Below are 20507 nucleotides of genomic sequence, written 5' to 3' on the forward strand. Positions count from 1 at the left end.
CGTATGATAAAAAAATTAAACGTGACAACGCGTCAATTATAGTTATAACCTCGAAGTTAAATCGAAAAAATTGTACGAAGAAAAAATTTATTTGAATTATACAGGGTGAGAAATTTGTCTATTTTGGTAAATCTTTTATCTACGATTAAACGTGGCAAAGTGTCAATTATAGTGACCTCGAAGTTGAATCGAAAAAATTATAACAAAGAAAAAACTTATTTGCATTATACAGGGTGGTCAATGTATATTTTGATAAATACTTAATAACGTATGATAAATAATTAAACGTGGCAACGTGTTAATTATAGTTATAACCTAGAAACTAAATCGAAAATCTTATTTTCATTATACAGGGTGGTCAATTTATATTTTGGTAAATACTTAATAACGTATGATAAATAATTAAAAGTGGCAACGCGTCAATTATAGTTATACCCTCGAAGCTTAATTGAAAATCTTATTTTCATTATACAAGGTGGTCACTTTATATTTTTGGTAAATACTTTATTACTTATGATAAAAAAATTAAACGTGACAACGACGAAACACAATAAATTTTATAGAAATTTGAAACGTTAAGATTTTCAATAATTAATTTCGTGTATTCAAAGTTGACGCCCGAAGACGAAGAGAGACGCAGAAGGCGAAGAGAACGTAATAAAATAGCGGCGACGAAATGCCGTTTGAAAAAACGAGAAAGAACCGTCAACTTAATTCAAGAATCAGAAATCCTCGAGTCCCAAAATATAGAATTCAAAGCACAGGTACAAGAACTCCAACAACAAAAACACACCCTATTGGAGATGCTGTCAATACACAGACCGCAGTGTCAACACAACATTGGTAAGTCGTCGAATTTCGTATAAATTCGTTATACCACATCCTCGATCGGTGTTTATCCACGCCACGCCACGCCACGTCATCCTACGATTCAAAATTCTCATACGCAAACGACGAGTGTTGAGACGTGTGAATATTTTGCTTTTGTACGGAAGTTTTATCGTATTTGGTTTATATTAGAGTTTGATTCGATTTTATGGACCGAAAAACTTATTTTTCTGCGTAAAACGGACTCCGAAACGCACTGAAAACATATCTAATCAAAATTATAGAATAAAATGAGTTTGCGCGTAACAACGTGCCGCGCGTATCGACGTGGTACGGCGTGGAGTGGCGTGGCGGGTATCGAACTTTAGTAGTACGCCTGTATACGTTTTATTTATAGGTCCAGCGACACGTGAACATCTTTACAGGCTCCCTCCAGTCAATACGGTTATGGAGACACATTCGTATAGCAGACCCGCCTCGGTAGACCCGAATTTGTACAGGGTCCAAAATCCCGAATTCTCTACGCGACCTTCTAGTGTTTTAATCAATCACGTGACATATACGAAACCTAATTTCAGTAAACCGCCGAGTATAATTGTAGAAGAGGTAAACGATGAAAATTACGAACTTTCCCAGTTTACTAATCTCGACAGTAGTTACCAGTACAGTCTACCTTGTCATAATTATTCCGGGAATCAGGGGTATAATAATTCCGGTTTAGATAACGGATGTATGGCGTGAATCGATCATTTCATCCGATATATAGATTATTAGTGTAAAAAAAGTAATTTTGGCATTACGTAAAGTTAATTACCTCTTAAATCTAAATCTGCTAGTGGTTTTTTTTTACCTACTTATTTATTTTTCCTATTTTATCGTGAACAGAGATTTTTTTTATATCAGATATTTTATAAAGATGCGAAACAAAAAAAAGGTCGTAGTTGTCTTGTGGATTTTGATATTTAGCCCTGCGCTGGTGCACTTCTCGAGCTCCACGAACCTGAGAAGCAGTGGTCCGGGTTAAGCCCCAGGGGTCCACAAGAAACTCTACGCGAATATTCGACACTTTTGACGGCATTTTGTAATGTCAAGTGGGGTCTAAAAGGTTCTGGGTCCGTGGGTGAGTGACTCAAACTTTCTGGCACTCCAGCACTAGCCTGGAGCGCCCCCCGTGTATCAACTCAGGGTTAACTGAACCCGAGGTTATTTTCTATTTATTCCGACTGGATTAAACGTATTCCGAAACATTTTTCTTATTTGTAGTGTATCTTTTGCCTCTTCTATTTTTTTTTTATAACTTAGGTTAGGTTATTCACCTCATTGTTATAATTTATAGGTTACCAGATCTGAAATGAATTTTATTATTTAGCGATGTTAAGATTTTTAAATATATAACTGTGATATAGGGTGTTCCAATCAAAAAAGAAAAAAAAAGAGAATATATCAAAGTATAATGGATTGAATGGGACGTCCTGTATTTTTATTGGTGCATAAAACGCATTCCAAAACTAATAGTTTATAGTATTTCTTACTTTCTATTTTTTAATTACGTGTTTTAATATTATTTATATTGTGGATGTTACTGCCAAATTTCTACTTATTAACTGTGCTATTTAGTTTTTAAAAAAAATATATTCTTGTTTCGTTTTCTAAAAACTATTTTTCCATTTTTACTTACTTCGTTAGGTTAATATTTATAGTTTAAAAAACAACATATTTCATGTACCTCTTCCATTTTTTTAATTATAAGTTTTTTTTTCGAAAAAAAAATTGTATTGAATATAAAAAAAAGTAATTTTCGTACCTGTTTTTCAAAACGAACCCAGTTAACTTATTTACAATAATGAACCAAACAACGCATTTTGATCACATGTTCTACAATGCTATTCCATATGTAGTAATACTTTTTGCTAGTTGGTTCATTATTGTATCGTATCCAGTGAAATTTCGGTATCACAATTTATTGATACGAAGTGTGATTTTGTAGGTTAAGCATTTTTTGATTCGATACATTTTTTTTTAATAAATTTTGTACTAGTTACTTAGGCAATTATTAAAAATAATTCGCTTTAAGAACATCATGCTTTAAAAGTATTTTTCGCTTTTTAAACGTTGGTTTTCAACTGTCACAACAATTTTAAAATTTGTTGAAACGAGTGAAAATATTTTTTATAATGAACTGTGCCTTTTTTTTCAAATTTAAGAATCGCACTAGTTCCACATCAAAATTTCGAAAGACAACTACTTAAATTTTTACTAGAAAAAAAATGTGATAAAAGATACATAAAAAAATTATAAAAATATCAGGAAAATTTTTTTGTGCCATCACAAAGTTATATTTTTGTATAAAAAAATTTGATTTTTAGAGATTTTTTTTATATACTTTCTTCCTGTCAAAAGGGCTCTTCCTTAGAATATATTCGCATGATTCTTTTCATGAAAAAATTTTTTTCTAACTTAATTCATTGTTTATTTTATATTTGCAGCAGCAATCTGATAACCTATTATAATTTCTAATCCAAAAGAATTTAAAAAAAAATCGATTTTATAATTCTCCAATGTATCGTTACAATAATGAACCAAACAACACATTCTGATCACATGTTCCACAATACTATATAACAACACTTTCCGCTAGTTGGTTCATTATTCTAACTATGAAATGAAGTATTTGAAAATATAATTTTTCATTGAAAATGTTTCTAAAAATTTGATATTACAACAATTATTTTCATTTCATTTTTAATTTGATTAAAACTGTTATTGACATGTCTGTATTCAGTACAGGACTCCAATGTTACTTCTAAAAAGTAGCCCTTTGAAAATAGAAATAAAAATCATAAAAATATTGATTTTAATCGCTTGTTACCTACCCAAATAATAAAAAAAAACGGGTAAAAATACACCATTTATAAAAAGTTACGAAGTTACAGGGTTGTCATTTATATAAAATTTAAATAAGGAAACGATGCATCTCGAAATATATATTTTTTAATTTAAAGTTTGTCCTAGGACTTCTAATAAAGTTTGACAACTTCCTGAGCATGCTGTATACTAAAACTACACTAGCACTCACAATTACATTGTTTCGATAACCGAATTATCATTTAAATACTTTTATTTTTGTATCTGACGGTGTATTAAGATGGCGGAATTGTCTGTGCTGGTTTAATAATAATAAACAGTGTGTTTAGGTAAGATTAAGACTAATAGTTGCAAAAAAAACAAATTATTTTTTTTTAAATATAAAAATTTCATTTCGAACATACTAAACTTGTATATTTTGAGATAAATTGTTACATGAAACGCACAGTTGGATGAATAATATTTTTTTAAGATGTTTATCGTACTACGTAACTTTTTTAGTTGTTAGTAGTAATATAATTTTGTACCTTATTCACAAATTGGTTAAAAATAAACAACATCAAAAAGATCACGTGTTTTTATTTCCCCCCATTAACCTCCTAATGTGGAAAGTGGCGAAAATGCCATAAAACTGACCAAAATTAGAAAAATCAAATAATAAATTATGAAAAAAGTTTTTCGTTTGCAACAAAAATTTATTTACATGAAGTTTTAGGCCAATGGTACGGTGACTATTAGTCAGAAGTTTTTATGGACCAAACGTACAGCATAATGGAGAAAGATACCCAATTCGACATGGTAATTAACGATTACCAATCATGGGTCAAAAAAATCTTCCGAAAGCTCAAAATTTATCTTTCTAGTACACAGCTAGAGGTAATTTTTTATCCAAAATGCGAGCTCCCCATAGAAATAGCAAAAACACTAACCATTCTTTAAGAAGCTAGTAAAAACTGAAAACCAAATTTTAGTGTTTCTCCCTGTATTCACATTTTCCCGGTGGAAATTATCTACTTTAGAAAATACAAGTTAGAACGCGTCAGTTAGGCAACCATACATACATCAGGCCATAAAGTGAGGTTAAACATTTTGTTTCGATTGGATTGGAATCGGGACGATGATATGTACAAACTACTCCCCCAAAAAATCTCTACATCTACAAATAGTCGCTGGAATTTGTCATACATAAGTGATATAAACAAAATCAAAACATTTCGACATATAAAACAACAAAAATATTATAGTAGAGGTAAAAACTATGTGTTAAAATTGTAAAAGCACCTGAAATAGCTTGCATCTGATAACCAGTTTAACCGAATTAATATTTTTATTAATCCCAGTTGAAAAATAAAAAGGTTTACAAATAAAAGTCAGTAAGTTTACAAAACAGAATTTATTTTATGCAAAAACATCGTTTCATAAATATCTATATGTATAAATGTATCCCTATTTAAATGATGAAGAACAAAATGATGAGTTCAGGAATAAGATGAACATAAATATAAAAAATTAATTTATGATCCCACAATAATGTTGTTAATTGGGATATGAATAAGTTTTACAAAGAATCCTATAAAACCCATGATGCAGAAACCAATGGCAGTAGCAATCGCTATTTTCTGGAACTCTATAACAATACAGAATAATTCCACTAAACTCTCAATTAAATATTGAATAAAATAATAATTAGGATGTTTTCATAGTTTTCTATCTCTCAATATAAGTTATTAGCGTAATTTTCCTGTTTTTTAAGTACCTTAAGGAACAGCAACAGTAAAATCATATTCAATTTAAAAAATAATTGTAATTTAGGGCCTATTAGAAAACATATGAGCTTAATAATCCTTGGAAGATCACTAGTTTCATCGAAATAAATCGTCTTTTCAAAAAAATTCCTGTCTTAAGACTTTGATAACCATATTATGTGATAAATACATAAGTTAGTTACGTTTTTATACAATGAATTTACTACATCTGAACCATAATCAGTAAATAGATCATTTGAAAACTTCTTTTCAATAGTTAAAATATAATAAATAGGTTGACAGAAATATTAACGAATATTGAAATCAAGTTTAATTCAGTTATAAAATCTTTTGGCATTAATTCAATTATTATTATAAGAAATAATGCTTACCTCGCCTATCAGGTTTAGTACACCTTTTAACTAATCTTATAGAATCTTTAGCGAATTGCTTTCCAGGTTCAACGAATTTTGCAATCTGATCCATTTTACTGAAAATAAAATTCATTCGTTAGTATTTTCAAATTTTAATTTAATGATATTATAAAACTTACTTTACTTATTAGAGGTATTTGAGTCCAATATTGGAATACAATTCGATACAGCGCTACGTCGACAGTGTAAAAGAATAATAATTTCTACAATCTCTTACTACACAACTCACGTTACGCCAAATTTACAATTGTCAATGACAGATATAGCCACGATGGCATACAATGATTACAAACGTCATGTGACGTGTACAAATAACAAGATATTAAAACTGGGATACGTCATTACCGTTTTCGTGTCAAAATAACTATTTTTAACTTTTCAATTAGTTGTTTTTGCTTTTATTTATTCATATTTCTTGGTGGCATTAATCTTTAAAGATATATTAGGGCAATAACAGTTGTGTTATACAATAAATTCTGTAATTAGGATTCAATAGGTAGGCAATACTTTTTACAAATATATGCTAGCGAATATGACATTTGGAACACTGATCTCAACATAATAAATAAAAAAAACTAGTCAAAATACATAAGAATTAGTTATTTTCAATCAGAAGTGAGTTTATTGTCGATAAATTTTATTATACACATTTTTTTATTAATCTATATATTTCTCTAGCTTTAGTTGTCCTCATAATTCACTTATTTCATACGGAAACTATAATCCTGATTCAGATAGATCACTTGATCGCGAATACTAGCACAAAACGAAATTGTTAACAGAATTTCCGAATGTCGTGTACAATTTTCGCTAGAAATATCAAATTTAAAATTCAACTCTACCTAGAAAATTATTTAATCTTTATTACTTCAGCGCACATATGGAATTTATGGTGAATTTTTATAGTTATTTTTACGTATAAAAATCATGAGGTTATAACCCGATCACTTCGTTCAGTTTCCGAATGAAAATGAACGTTATCCGAATTACTTTCCAATCATAGTTTCAGTAAAGCCCTTTAGTTTACGCAGATACCTCAAGGTGAAGTTATCCATTAATTTCCCGTTTAGGTATAGAAACAGATCAGGTAGTAAAGATACAAATCAAATAAGACTCACGCAAAAATAAATAATTTTGTATCGGTAGTGTTATGGTGATTCTAGTTCCGATAATAACCTTCATGTTGCCGTATAGGTAACTTTATAATGGGGTAGTTGAAACTCTAGATGGCGTCAATATGGCCAGACGAAATATTTCGAGAACAGTAATCCGTGTTTGTGGTTGTTGGCGGGATATAAAAAAAACGCTTTGTTTTGTGAATTAATCTCGGTTTTTCTTAATATGGTGTTTCTAAATGTGATAAAATTCAGTTATTAATTTAGTGTAAATATATAGTGAGTCAACAATGAAGTTCTTTTAGTTCTACTGCCGATTTAAACACGATATAATTTAAAACAGAATTAATACTTTTCTAGGTATGTGTATATTATTCTATATTTGATATGAAAAGTTTCTATATTTGTTCGAATAATTGTTGCATATTACGAATTTTTTGTAATTTATTCATTCTACTGTGAATTGAAAGTTTCGTCATTACGGTTTGAGAAAAGTAGCAGGAAAGTGTTCAAAGTATAAATAAAAATGCATCGATTTCAGTATAACTATATTTAATTGCATTTACTTAACAATTTGTATAAAACTGCATTGGTATAAACAATATTTTAGTGAAAAAATTACATTTTTTCTCCTGTTGCTTGAATGGTGAGTTCGGTTATCTAAAATTGTAATAAAATTACCTTTAATACAAAAAAAAAACTTGATATAAATTCCACTTACATTTACAGTAGCTGGTGTAGAAAGAACATATAAAACTGCATTTGCTATATCAGTAGGTTCTAGTAAATTAATTGATAATGTAGAATCTGCAGGTATTCCGAATTCAGCTAAAGCAGTATTCATCATATCTGTTCTTACACCTCCCGGACTTATACTCTACAATTTACAAAACACAAATCATAACCAAATTCATATCTTCTAAAGAACAAATAATCCTGTCAACTGTTAAAATTTCTAGCCAGTTCTCATATCAGTGATTGGATGCCTTGTGTCTTTTTAGTGTATCAGGTACTTTTATTTTGTACTACATGATCTCTCATAGCTCTTTGTTCTTACCCAAATCAAAATATCCAAAATATCTCTTTATTGGGGTGGATTACGCCCCTTGTTCTTTTATGTCCTGGTTTCATTTGTCAGTTTTCTCCATTCTTTTCTGTTTCTGCATTTTCCTTTCCAGTCTACTGCTTCTACGATTCTGGTATCTTCTTCAATTTGGTTTCGTCAGATATTTCTTGATCTGCCTCTACCTCTTGACCATAGAGATGTCTATTGTGTTATCTTCCTTACCATTTCTGTAGGTTTCCTTCTCATGATGTGTCTTGCCCAATTTATTTCTAAATTTAGGAATCGAATCAAGCGTCAACAATTTACATCCGTTCTTAAGTTATTGATTATCAATTATCATCAAAAGTTTCTACTAAATTTGATGGTAAGTGGATATTAATGAGCTTCAAGCCTGAGCAGCTGGCACTAGAATATTTGGAGCTCTAGTACTCATTATCTCTCAGAACCTCTTTGGTTGGGAGATTCGTGGAAATGCAACGTGTACACTCATTCTGATAAACAAGCAGATATTTCATGGACTCACAATTGACTTGAGACCTTTCCCACTATGTAGAAAAACGTTTTTGAGGATGGGGAGGTCTATACATTCCTCTGCAGGGCATAAAAAATAAAAGACAGATTTTATGGATACAAAATAAATTCTCCAAAACAAATTAGATTAAATTGGGAGGAGAATTAATGTTTAATATTGATTACCAATGTGGTAATTAAGCACCAAAGTTGAAATATTGATACTTTCCATTGTATATTATACAATGAAAAGCAAAACTATCCAGTTGTAGTTGTACTACTTACCGTTACCCTAATTTTGGAACCTTCCAGAGCAAGTTGTAATCTCAAAGTTTCTGTCAATGCTGTTAAAGCATATTTGGTACTATTGTATAAATTCAATTTTTGATTGGGAATGATCTTATGACCCGCAGTACTGTTAATGTTAATAATATGACCGTCTATTTTATTTTCTTTCATCTGCTTAATGGCTTCTTTCGCGGTTATACAAGGCGCTAATACATTAACGTCTAGTTGTTGCTGCCATATTTTAGTTTCACATTCTGATAATTTAGCTAAACCTAGTATAGCGGCGTTGTTGATCAGAACGCTTATCGAACCGACGTTATCTTTGGTCCATTGGCAAGCTTTCAAAATGTCTTCTTCTTTGGAAGCATCGCCAGCGTAAGCGTAAAATTTTCCTTTCTTGGAGGAGAGTTTCTTTTCGAGCTCATCCAAGAGTTCTTTCCTACGGGCAAATCCAATAACCTAAAATATCAAAACAAAAACAAACAAGGGAGGATTCATTGAACTTATAAGTGTCTTAAATGGATAATAACAAATTGTTTCTGATTGGACACGTCATTTAATGGGAAAAAGTCCTCAACAAGTGTATGTAAGTAAATTCTGATAGTTAAATCAAGCTAGCTAATGAGTATTATCATTTTTTTATTGGATTTTATAAATATATTGTTTCGGAAATATAATTTATGCTTTTCTTAAGTAATTTTGACATTTACTATACAAGTTAAACCGAAAGTTATTAAATGATATGAAATAATAGAGGTTATGTGTTAAAATCTTTAAAGTATAATCAATTTTTAATAATAAAATATTAGTATTTGTAGATATTAAAATTTATAGTGATTATGTATGATTGACATACAAAAAGTTCTATAAATTCATTTTTTTTTCAAGTACAACATCGATAGTTTCATAAAAGTTTATCAAAATCAAAGCCTGGTTTATGCAGATAAAATTGAAACTTTATTGTTGGTTTTTTGGGATTATGCAGTGAATTAATAATAATTATAAGTTAATTAGAAATTCCCTGTACGCATCTTTTTTTTTCCATACAAATGTGGAAAGCTCCTGATATTTCCATCGTCTAAAAGACATTGTTGACTTTCAGACATTGTTTTTTCCTATTATTTTGATATCAGTAACACCACGGCGGAAATAAGCGTATAACATTTCTCTAATCAAAGAACAAGGATGTTGTAAACAAAAAATCCCATAAATACAGTCTGATGTAATGTTTTCTGTGTTCATAACCTCACAAAATTAAGTTGGCGGATACTTAGTTTAATTGTCATTTACAGTTACTGTTTTTAATAAAATATACGAGTCAAAATGTAGAAAACATTTAGCACTGTTTCCAATAACATATTAAGTAAAAAATTTTACTAATAATTCAATTTTGAATACTTACTTTTAGTCCTTGTTCAACTAATTCTTCAGCAACGGCTTTTCCGATACCGGCACTGGCTCCTGTCACAAATGCAACGTGCCCAACCCACTTCTCCATTATTAATTATTATACTGATACGCAATTTGTATCTGTATCAGATTTGTGTACTTTGAAGGTGAATTGAGCATGCGCATGATAGAATACTTTCAACGTTAAGTTATTCATGAGCGTACCGTTGGGAATTAAAAAATATTTTCATAAAATCCATATAATTCATTGAATTTTATTAAATACAGTACAGTACAGTTAAATCTTTTAATTCGTGTTGTACAGGTTGTCTCGTTTATGTATAAGGTTTATACCAAATGTCCCGATGTGATTTATTTTACTCGTTGGAGTACGAGATATGAAATTAAAAAGAATATTGATGAGTTTGTGAAAATATACGAGTAAAATAATATGAATTATGTCGATATTATATAATATCGGTACTCCACAATTGTATATTTAATATTAAAGTTTTTCTCCCACCACTTGAATGGTTAGTTCAGATATCTAAAATAGAGCAAAAAAATTATGTGAATACGTAATATAATACTAGATCCTTAATTAAGTGGATTTGAATATACAGGATGTTTCGAGACGTGAAAAAATGTTGTGGTATTACTGAGAGCCAGGGACAACCTGTACAATCTAAAAATGGTAAAAATTATTTTTTCAATGGATTTTTTAACAAATCGATAAAATTTATAGTTTAGTTGATATGTAGATTACTAACATTTGTTGGAATTGTTTACTGATGAAGCTGGTTTCACACGAGACGGTTTTTTTAATTCCTATAATTTAGTTAGCGATAATTGAAATTTCTCCCGCTCACGTTATGTGGGTGAACATTCGCAATCAAATACAATAGATTTATTTTTTTTTTTTTTTGGTAACTTCAATTATAAATTTATGATAATTTTTTTCAGAATGTCTCTTTATGGCGAACGATGTACAACGATCTAAAATTCTACGTACCTCCTAAACCATAAATTTTATCGATTTAAACAAATAGTAAAAAGAAAAAAACGATTAAAAAAATCATTTTTGCTATTTTTAGATTGTCTGTAAAAGTTAACCATTGAGTGCGAGCCGCCCCTGGTCTTACGCGGACATACGTCATCGTTTAATACTAAGAAAAGAATTTTTTTTCAGTTACAGCATTTTATTATACTTACATTAACTGTAGCCGGTGTTGATAACGCGTATAAAACAGCGTCTGCTACATCTGCAGGTTCTAATGATTTAAAATCATTCGTACTCATGGAAGTCGACGAAGCTGCTTTGGCCAACATGTCTGTTTTAACTGCGCCCGGACTTACGCTCTACAACACGCGAAATAAATTTCAAATAGCTGCAGTTATTATCCAGGGTGATTGAATAGTGCTTTTGAGATATCAATTTAAAAATTCGTGGAATTATAGTCGTCGTCAATTTTCACGTTTTGAAATTATTTACAAACTTACAGGGCGTTGTAGAATTCTGGTAAATAAGATAGTTTTTTATTATTTCGTCTTTGTAATTTATTTTTTTGTTTGTATTTGTAACCAAACAGCGATTATTTACATGTCAGTTTTCTTTATCACTAACGATTTATAGTACAGTCAAATTAGGCGGTTTTAAGCAAAAATCGGTTTTGGGAAACAAGTTTAACGATTTTTTTAACAAAATTACGGGTACTCGAATAAATTTTGAAACTCGAACAACTCGAAATCTACGAGGGATTCGAAAAAAAAACAGTGGCGGAGGTAATTGTCGATAATATGATGAAATAATAAAAAAAATGGAGGTGTGAAGGTTTTTTGCGTTAAAAATTTGATTTCATATTTACTGATATTTTGATTTTGGATCCTTGTTGAGCAAGTTCAAGTTGCTACATGTTAGTTTTCTTTATCACTAATTGCAACGATTTATAGTACAGTCAAATTAGGCGGTTTTGAGCAAAAATCGGTGTTGGGAAACAAGTTTAACGATTTTTTTAACAAAATTACGGGAACTCGAATAAATTTTGAAACTCGAACAACTCGAAATCTACGAGGGATTCGAAAAAAAAAACAGTGGCGGAGGTGATTGTCGATAATATGATGAAATAATAAAAAAATGGAGGTGTGAAGGTTTTTTGCGTTAAAAATTTGATTTTATATTTACTGATATTTTGATTTTGGATCCTTGTTGAGCAAGTTCAAGTTGCTACATGTCAGTTTTCTTTATCACTAATTGCAACGATTTATAGTACAGTCAAATTAGGCGGTTTTGAGCAAAAATCGGTGTTGGGAAACAAGTTTAACGATTTTTTTAACAAAATTACGGGTACTCGAATAAATTTTGAAACTCGAACAACTCGAAATCTACGAGGGATTCGAAAAAAAAACAGTGGCGGAGGTAATTGTCGATAATATGATGAAATAATAAAAAAAATGGAGGTGTGAAGGTTTTTTGCGTTAAAAATTTGATTTCATATTTACTGATATTTTGATTTTGGATCCTTGTTGAGCAAGTTCAAGTTGCTACATGTTAGTTTTCTTTATCACTAATTGCAACGATTTATAGTACAGTCAAATTAGGCGGTTTTGAGCAAAAATCGGTGTTGGGAAACAAGTTTAACGATTTTTTTAACAAAATTACGGGAACTCGAATAAATTTTGAAACTCGAACAACTCGAAATCTACGAGGGATTCGAAAAAAAAAACAGTGGCGGAGGTGATTGTCGATAATATGATGAAATAATAAAAAAATGGAGGTGTGAAGGTTTTTTGCGTTAAAAATTTGATTTTATATTTACTGATATTTTGATTTTGGATCCTTGTTGAGCAAGTTCAAGTTGCTACATGTCAGTTTTCTTTATCACTAATTGCAACGATTTATAGTACAGTCAAATTAGGCGGTTTTGAGCAAAAATCGGTGTTGGGAAACAAGTTTAACGATTTTTTTAACAAAATTACGGGTACTCGAATAAATTTTGAAACTCGAACAACTCGAAATCTACGAGGGATTCGAAAAAAAAAACAGTGGCGGAGGTGATTGTCGATAATATGATGAAATAATAAGAAAAATGGAGGTGTGAAGGTTTTTTGAGTTAAAAATTTGATTTCATATTTACCGATATTTTGATTTTGGATCCTTGTTGAGCAAGTTCAAGTCGCAATATTTCGGTAAGTACAGTTAGAGCATGTTTGGTACTGCCGTATAAATTCAATTGAAAATTTTGAGTTATCTTATGACCGGCAATACTATTAATATTTATAATATGCCCGTCAATTTTATTTTCTTTCATCTGCTTAATGGCTTCTCTGGCGGTTATACAAGGCGCTAATACATTAACGTCCAGTTGTTGCTGCCATATTTTAGTTTCGCTTTCTGATAATTTATGTACGTCTAATATAGCGGCGTTGTTGATCAGAATGCTTATCGAACCGACGTTATCTTTGGTCCATCGGAAAGCATTCAAAATGTCTTCTTCTTTGGAAGCATCGCCGGCGTAAGCGTAAAATTTTCCTTTCTTGGCGGAGAGTTTCTTTTCGAGCTCATCCAAGAGTTCTTTCCTACGAGCGAAACCGACAACCTAGAACAAACAATATTAAAACGTTCCCAGGATTAAAACAGGAACAAGGACACTAAAAACCGACTCCAAGAAGGCAAAGACCGTTCAAGGTCACGGTTTTTCCAAATGCGCGCGTGGAAATTGATGAATTAAAGTTTGAATTACTACCTCGTCCGCCCTATTCGCCAGATTTAGCCCCATCGGAGTAGTTTCCGTTTCTATTTTCCGACAATGAAGACGTGAGCTGCGCGGATGGTGGGGATGAGTAGCTCGGAAGCCTGCGGGACGTACGTAGCAACGTAAAGGGATTTTTTTCTTTCCGTAACTGCAATAATTCGAAATGTATAATCGTACGACACAGTTTCAACAACATGGCGCCGTCGTAAACCGGATGTTTGCTGAGGTGACATCGCATGGTCGCCTAGAAGTCAGGATTTAACACCGCAGGACTTTTTTATGTGGGGATACGTGAAAAGTGAAGTCTACTCCAATAACCCGTCCGCGTTTGATCAGTTGAAGACCAAAATTCGGGAAGAAATAGCAGCGGAATATGCCAATTTGACATTTAGATTCGAGGGGGAGTTTGCGGCGCGATTGTACGCACCTGGATGATGTTCTTTTTAATAAATGAATTCCCCGTATGTATATTTCAAATAGAATAAAAAATTTTACGTGGATTAAATTAAATTTAGTTGTTTTTTTTATTATTATTTTTACAAATTCGTAAAACTTTCCGGCCCACCCTGTAGTACATATATTAATTAGAAGTCGAAAAAAAATCTTATCTTACCTTCAAACCTTGTTCAACCAATTTCACAGCAATTTCTTTCCCAATTCCAGCACTAGATCCTGTCACGAAAGCCACGTGTCCAATCCACCTGTCCATTGTTTAAAATCTTCGATCAAATGATGGAATCGTGCGTGTTGGTTTTATATATATATATATATATATGAAGTTAAAATTTTAATGCGTGTTTATACCGATAGATTCACTAGATAAAATTATTGTTATTGCATTTCCATTGCTAGGAAGCCTTGATCGCGACTATTATTAGCATACTAACACAAAAATCCAGTGGCGTGGCGAGTTCCAGAACTCAAAAAACATTCAAAACTTTATTTTAATATAGTTTTGTAACGATTTTCCTATTTATTTAAACGATTTCTATTCGTGGGGTATCTTTTACGTTCTTAATTTGATTTACACACTATACAATACACTTAACTTCCACTAATTTATTTAAAAACGTCACTTAATTTGCTAATTCGTTTTTTTCATTGCCACTATTTATTTAAAACTTATTAATTGCGATATATAAACTTATTTATATACCGCAAATACAATTCTACAAAGTTCTAGATAAAAATAAATAAATAAATAGACTTTTCTAGAGATTATTTAAAAGAAATACTGCAAATAAACCGCTCGCTATAAAAGATGCAGTTCGAATACTAGGAGGCCTCGATCCCGACTATTATTAGCATACTAACACAAAAAACCAGTGGCGTGGCGAGTTACATACCTCAAAAAACATTCAAAACTTTATTTTAATATAGTTTTGTAACGATTTTCGTATTTATTTAAACGATTTCTATTCGTGGGGTAACTTTTACGTTCTTAATCTGATTTACACGCTTCACAATACACTTAACTTCCACTAATTTATTTAAAAACGTCACTTAATTTGCTAATTCGTTTTTTTCGTTGCCACTATTTATTTAAAACTTACTAACTGCGTTATATAAACTTATTTATATACCGCAAATACAATTCTACAAAGTTCTAGATAAAAATAAATAAATAAATAGACTTTTCTAGAGATTATTTAAAAGAAATACTGCAAATAAACCGCTCGCTATAAAAGATGCAGTTCGAATACTAGGAGGCCTCGATCCCGACTATTATTAGCATACTAACACAAAAAACCAGTGGCGTGGCGAGTTACATACCTCAAAAAACATTCAAAACTTTATTTTAATATAGTTTTGTAACGATTTTCGTATTTATTTAAACGATTTCTATTCGTGGGGTAACTTTTACGTTCTTAATCTGATTTACACGCTTCACAATACACTTAACTTCCACTAATTTATTTAAAAACGTCACTTAATTTGCTAATTCGTTTTTTTCGTTGCCACTATTTATTTAAAACTTACTAACTGCGTTATATAAACTTATTTATATACCGCAAATACAATTCTACAAAGTTCTAGATAAAAATAAATAAATAAATAGACTTTTCTAGAGATTATTTAAAAGAAATACTGCAAATAAACCGCTCGCTATAAAAGATGCAGTTCGAATACTAGGAGGCCTCGATCCCGACTATTATTAGCATACTAACACAAAAAACCAGTGGCGTGGCGAGTTACATACCTCAAAAAACATTCAAAACTTTATTTTAATATAGTTTTGTAACGATTTTCGTATTTATTTAAACGATTTCTATTCGTGGGGTAACTTTTACGTTCTTAATCTGATTTACACGCTTCACAATACACTTAACTTCCACTAATTTATTTAAAAACGTCACTTAATTTGCTAATTCGTTTTTTTCGTTGCCACTATTTATTTAAAACTTACTAACTGCGTTATATAAACTTATTTATATACCGCAAATACAATTCTACAAAGTTCTAGATAAAAATAAATAAATAAATAGACTTTTCTAGAGATTATTTAAAAGAAATACTGCAAATAAACCGCTCGCTATAAAAGATGCAGTTCGAATACTAGGAGGCCTCGATCCCGACTATTATTAGCATACTAACACAAAAAACCAGTGGCGTGGCGAGTTACATACCTCAAAAAACATTCAAAACTTTATTTTAATATAGTTTTGTAACGATTTTCGTATTTATTTAAACGATTTCTATTCGTGGGGTAACTTTTACGTTCTTAATCTGATTTACACGCTTCACAATACACTTAACTTCCACTAATTTATTTAAAAACGTCACTTAATTTGCTAATTCGTTTTTTTCGTTGCCACTATTTATTTAAAACTTATTAATTGCGATATATAAACTTATTTATATACCGCAAATACAATTCTACAAAGTTCTAGATAAAAATAAATAAATAAATAGACTTTTCTAGAGATTATTTAAAAGAAATACTGCAAATAAACCGCTCGCTATAAAAGATGCAGTTCGAATACTAGGAGGCCTCGATCCCGACTATTATTAGCATACTAACACAAAAAACCAGTGGCGTGGCGAGTTACATACCTCAAAAAACATTCAAAACTTTATTTTAATATAGTTTTGTAACGATTTTCGTATTTATTTAAACGATTTCTATTCGTGGGGTAACTTTTACGTTCTTAATCTGATTTACACGCTTCACAATACACTTAACTTCCACTAATTTATTTAAAAACGTCACTTAATTTGCTAATTCGTTTTTTTCGTTGCCACTATTTATTTAAAACTTACTAACTGCGTTATATAAACTTATTTATATACCGCAAATACAATTCTACAAAGTTCTAGATAAAAATAAATAAATAAATAGACTTTTCTAGAGATTATTTAAAAGAAATACTGCAAATAAACCGCTCGCTATAAAAGATGCAGTTCGAATACTAGGAGGCCTCGATCCCGACTATTATTAGCATACTAACACAAAAAACCAGTGGCGTGGCGAGTTACATACCTCAAAAAACATTCAAAACTTTATTTTAATATAGTTTTGTAACGATTTTCGTATTTATTTAAACGATTTCTATTCGTGGGGTAACTTTTACGTTCTTAATCTGATTTACACGCTTCACAATACACTTAACTTCCACTAATTTATTTAAAAACGTCACTTAATTTGCTAATTCGTTTTTTTCGTTGCCACTATTTATTTAAAACTTACTAACTGCGTTATATAAACTTATTTATATACCGCAAATACAATTCTACAAAGTTCTAGAACAAAAAAAATAAATAAATAGACTTTCCTAGAGATTATTTAAAAGAAATACTGCAAATAAACCGCTCGCTATAAAAGATGCAGTTCGAATACTAGGAGGCTTCGATTCCGACTATTATTAGCATACTAACACAAAAAACCAGTGGCGTGGCGAGATCCAAAACTCAAAAAACATTCAAAACTCTATTTTAATACAGTTTTGTAACGATTTTCGTATTTATTTATACGATTTCTATTCGTGGGGTATCTTTTACGTTCTTAATTTGATTTACACACTATACAATACACTTAACTTCCACTAATTTATTTAAAAACGTCACTTAATTTGCTAATTCGTTTTTTTCATTGCCACTATTTATTTAAAACTTACTAACTGCGTTATATAAACTTATTTATATACCGCAAATACAATTCTACAAAGTTCTAGATAAAAATAAATAAATAAATAGACTTTTCTAGAGATTATTTAAAAGAAATACTGCAAATAAACCGCTCGCTATAAAAGATGCAGTTCGAATACTAGGAGGCCTCGATCCCGACTATTATTAGCATACTAACACAAAAAACCAGTGGCGTGGCGAGTTACATACCTCAAAAAACATTCAAAACTTTATTTTAATATAGTTTTGTAACGATTTTCGTATTTATTTAAACGATTTCTATTCGTGGGGTATCTTTTACGTTCTTAATCTGATTTACACGCTTCACAATACACTTAACTTCCACTAATTTATTTAAAAACGTCACTTAATTTGCTAATTCGTTTTTTTCGTTGCCACTATTTATTTAAAACTTACTAACTGCGTTATATAAACTTATTTATATACCGCAAATACAATTCTACAAAGTTCTAGATAAAAATAAATAAATAAATAGACTTTTCTAGAGATTATTTAAAAGAAATACTGCAAATAAACCGCTCGCTATTAAAGATGCAGTTCGAATACTAGGAGGCCTCGATCCCGACTATTATTAGCATACTAACACAAAAAACCAGTGGCGTGGCGAGTTACATACCTCAAAAAACATTCAAAACTTTATTTTAATATAGTTTTGTAACGATTTTCGTATTTATTTAAACGATTTCTATTCGTGGGGTATCTTTTACGTTCTTAATTTGATTTACACACTATACAATACACTTAACTTCCACTAATTTATTTAAAAACGTCACTTAATTTGCTAATTCGTTTTTTTCGTTGCCACTATTTATTTAAAACTTACTAACTGCGTTATATAAACTTATTTATATACCGCAAATACAATTCTACAAAGTTCTAGAACAAAAAAAATAAATAAATAGACTTTCCTAGAGATTATTTAAAAGAAATACTGCAAATAAACCGCTCGCTATAAAAGATGCAGTTCGAATACTAGGAGGCTTCGATTCCGACTATTATTAGCATACTAACACAAAAAACCAGTGGCGTGGCGAGATCCAAAACTCAAAAAACATTCAAAACTCTATTTTAATACAGTTTTGTAACGATTTTCGTATTTATTTATACGATTTCTATTCGTGGGGTATCTTTTACGTTCTTAATTTGATTTACACACTATACAATACACTTAACTTCCACTAATTTATTTAAAAACGTCACTTAATTTGCTAATTCGTTTTTTTCATTGCCACTATTTATTTAAAACTTATTAATTGCGATATATAAACTTATTTATATACCGCAAATACAATTCTACAAAGTTCTAGAACAAAAAAAATAAATAAATAGACTTTCCTAGAGATTATTTAAAAGAAATACTGCAAATAAACCGCTCGCTACAAAAGTTCATCAAAGACGCTTCCGCCGTTTAAAAAAAAATGTGAAAGACGCCGCGCGAATTCGTATAAAACGATTTGATTTCGAACTAAAAATCGATTTATTTCCAAAATAGACAAGACAACAAAAAATCGTAATCTAAGCGAAATCAGGTGAATCGCCATCAGCTGATTGAGGATCCTAACTCATAAGTTATCACGGATTTACGGATTCTGCACCAAAGTTTAAAACGAAGTTTATGCTGAAACGGTTAAAACTATAAAAACCGCAAACCTCGGTAACTTATCAATAACGCTGCTCATGAAAATTAATAGTAAACAGTTAAGAGGAATAAATAACTATTGAAGTTCGCCAAAACCATAGACAAATGAAACAACCCTTCGTTTCACCATCCGTTAGAATCAGTTTTATGAGGAACTTTTGCAATATGATGAAAATTGGTTATAGATGATTTCAAACCAAGGAAGAGGAAACTTATATTGAAATCAAAGGAAAAAAACACACACAGGAAAACAGGAAGCTATGATAACAAGGACATAGATCAGGATTGGAATTAGAATCCTTGTAGGAGGAATAGATCTCGCTCAAGAAAATGTGATTTTGTGATTCCTAACCAGCCGAAAAGGGAGAAACTCGAGTGTCTTGGCTCCATTACCGGATGGAGAACGAGTAATAGCCCCAGTCGTAGCGATGGAGGTAGAACCAAGGTTTCTTTGCCTCTTAACATACTTTACCCTGACCTTCCGGTTGGAAGTACTAGGTGAAGGTGTATTGGAGGTCGAAGCAGCCGTTGGTTTCTCATCCATTTCGATTTTTCCCCATACAACTAATGGGCCTCGTCGAAATTACAGGTCAGCTTCGATATCGGTAGATCTGAGGTTCCTGTTTGCTTGGAGACCTCGGGGGGAGGATTTCTCCTTGTCCTTGGAATCTCGCCAGGTTTTCCAGGACACCTGAGGTACTTCCGACTCGGATTAAGCTCATAAAACTGA

General features: G+C 31.0%; 4 protein-coding genes across 4 annotated transcripts in view; 1 reads left to right on the forward strand and 3 right to left on the reverse strand.

Annotated features, from left to right (window-relative positions):
• The window catches only part of LOC130447666 (activating transcription factor 3), a 61719-nt gene extending 57458 nt beyond the window's left edge, over positions 1-4261 (forward strand). Inside the window, exons 5-6 of the mRNA XM_056784619.1 lie at positions 612-843; positions 1226-4261. Of these exons, the coding sequence (XP_056640597.1) occupies positions 612-843; positions 1226-1569 (576 nt within the window). The 3' untranslated portion in view covers positions 1570-4261. The remainder of the gene's footprint in view (positions 1-611; positions 844-1225) is intronic.
• Positions 4262-5071: 810 nt separating this feature from the next.
• Positions 5072-6150, reverse strand: LOC130447667 (protein transport protein Sec61 subunit gamma). Its single transcript, XM_056784620.1, has 3 exons — positions 5992-6150; positions 5831-5928; positions 5072-5320 (listed from the first exon to the last, which is right to left on the reverse strand). The coding sequence occupies exons 2-3, from the start codon at positions 5922-5924 to the stop codon at positions 5208-5210; spliced, it is 207 nt and encodes a 68-aa protein (XP_056640598.1). The 5' UTR covers positions 5925-5928; positions 5992-6150; the 3' UTR covers positions 5072-5207.
• A 1361-nt stretch (positions 6151-7511) lies between these two features.
• LOC130447199 (farnesol dehydrogenase-like) lies at positions 7512-10388 on the reverse strand. The gene is made up of 4 exons (XM_056783879.1): positions 10254-10388; positions 8849-9310; positions 7709-7864; positions 7512-7647 (listed from the first exon to the last, which is right to left on the reverse strand). Exons 1-4 carry the CDS (start codon positions 10347-10349, stop codon positions 7606-7608), a joined length of 756 nt encoding a protein of 251 aa, XP_056639857.1. The 5' UTR covers positions 10350-10388; the 3' UTR covers positions 7512-7605.
• A 263-nt stretch (positions 10389-10651) lies between these two features.
• Positions 10652-18100, reverse strand: LOC130447200 (farnesol dehydrogenase-like). Its single transcript, XM_056783880.1, has 4 exons — positions 14606-18100; positions 13375-13836; positions 11453-11599; positions 10652-10787 (listed from the first exon to the last, which is right to left on the reverse strand). The coding sequence occupies exons 1-4, from the start codon at positions 14699-14701 to the stop codon at positions 10746-10748; spliced, it is 747 nt and encodes a 248-aa protein (XP_056639858.1). The 5' UTR covers positions 14702-18100; the 3' UTR covers positions 10652-10745.
• Positions 18101-20507: the final 2407 nt, after the last annotated feature.

Source organism: Diorhabda sublineata, chromosome 8 (genome assembly GCF_026230105.1).
Source record: "Diorhabda sublineata isolate icDioSubl1.1 chromosome 8, icDioSubl1.1, whole genome shotgun sequence".
NCBI classification, from domain to species: domain Eukaryota; kingdom Metazoa; phylum Arthropoda; class Insecta; order Coleoptera; family Chrysomelidae; genus Diorhabda; species Diorhabda sublineata.

What these genes read in the sequence shown, in the direction of transcription:
- LOC130447667 (XM_056784620.1), bottom strand. Translation starts at nt 5,924, where the DNA reads ATGGATCAGATTGCAAAATTCGTTGAACCTGGAAAGCAATTCGCTAAA. An exon ending in TACTAAACCTGATAGGCGAG is followed by an intron (nt 5,321 to 5,830) that starts GTAAGCATTATT and finishes GTATTGTTATAG; the next exon opens with AGTTCCAGAAAATAGCGATT.
- LOC130447199 (XM_056783879.1), bottom strand. Translation starts at nt 10,349, where the DNA reads ATGGAGAAGTGGGTTGGGCACGTTGCATTTGTGACAGGAGCCAGTGCC. An exon ending in TAGTTGAACAAGGACTAAAA is followed by an intron (nt 9,311 to 10,253) that starts GTAAGTATTCAA and finishes TTGATATTTTAG; the next exon opens with GTTATTGGATTTGCCCGTAG. An exon ending in GTTCCAAAATTAGGGTAACG is followed by an intron (nt 7,865 to 8,848) that starts GTAAGTAGTACA and finishes TGTAAATTGTAG; the next exon opens with AGTATAAGTCCGGGAGGTGT.
- LOC130447200 (XM_056783880.1), bottom strand. Translation starts at nt 14,701, where the DNA reads ATGGACAGGTGGATTGGACACGTGGCTTTCGTGACAGGATCTAGTGCT. An exon ending in TGGTTGAACAAGGTTTGAAG is followed by an intron (nt 13,837 to 14,605) that starts GTAAGATAAGAT and finishes TGTTTGTTCTAG; the next exon opens with GTTGTCGGTTTCGCTCGTAG. An exon ending in CAACACCGGCTACAGTTAAT is followed by an intron (nt 10,788 to 11,452) that starts GTAAGTATAATA and finishes GCTCTATTTTAG; the next exon opens with ATATCTGAACTAACCATTCA.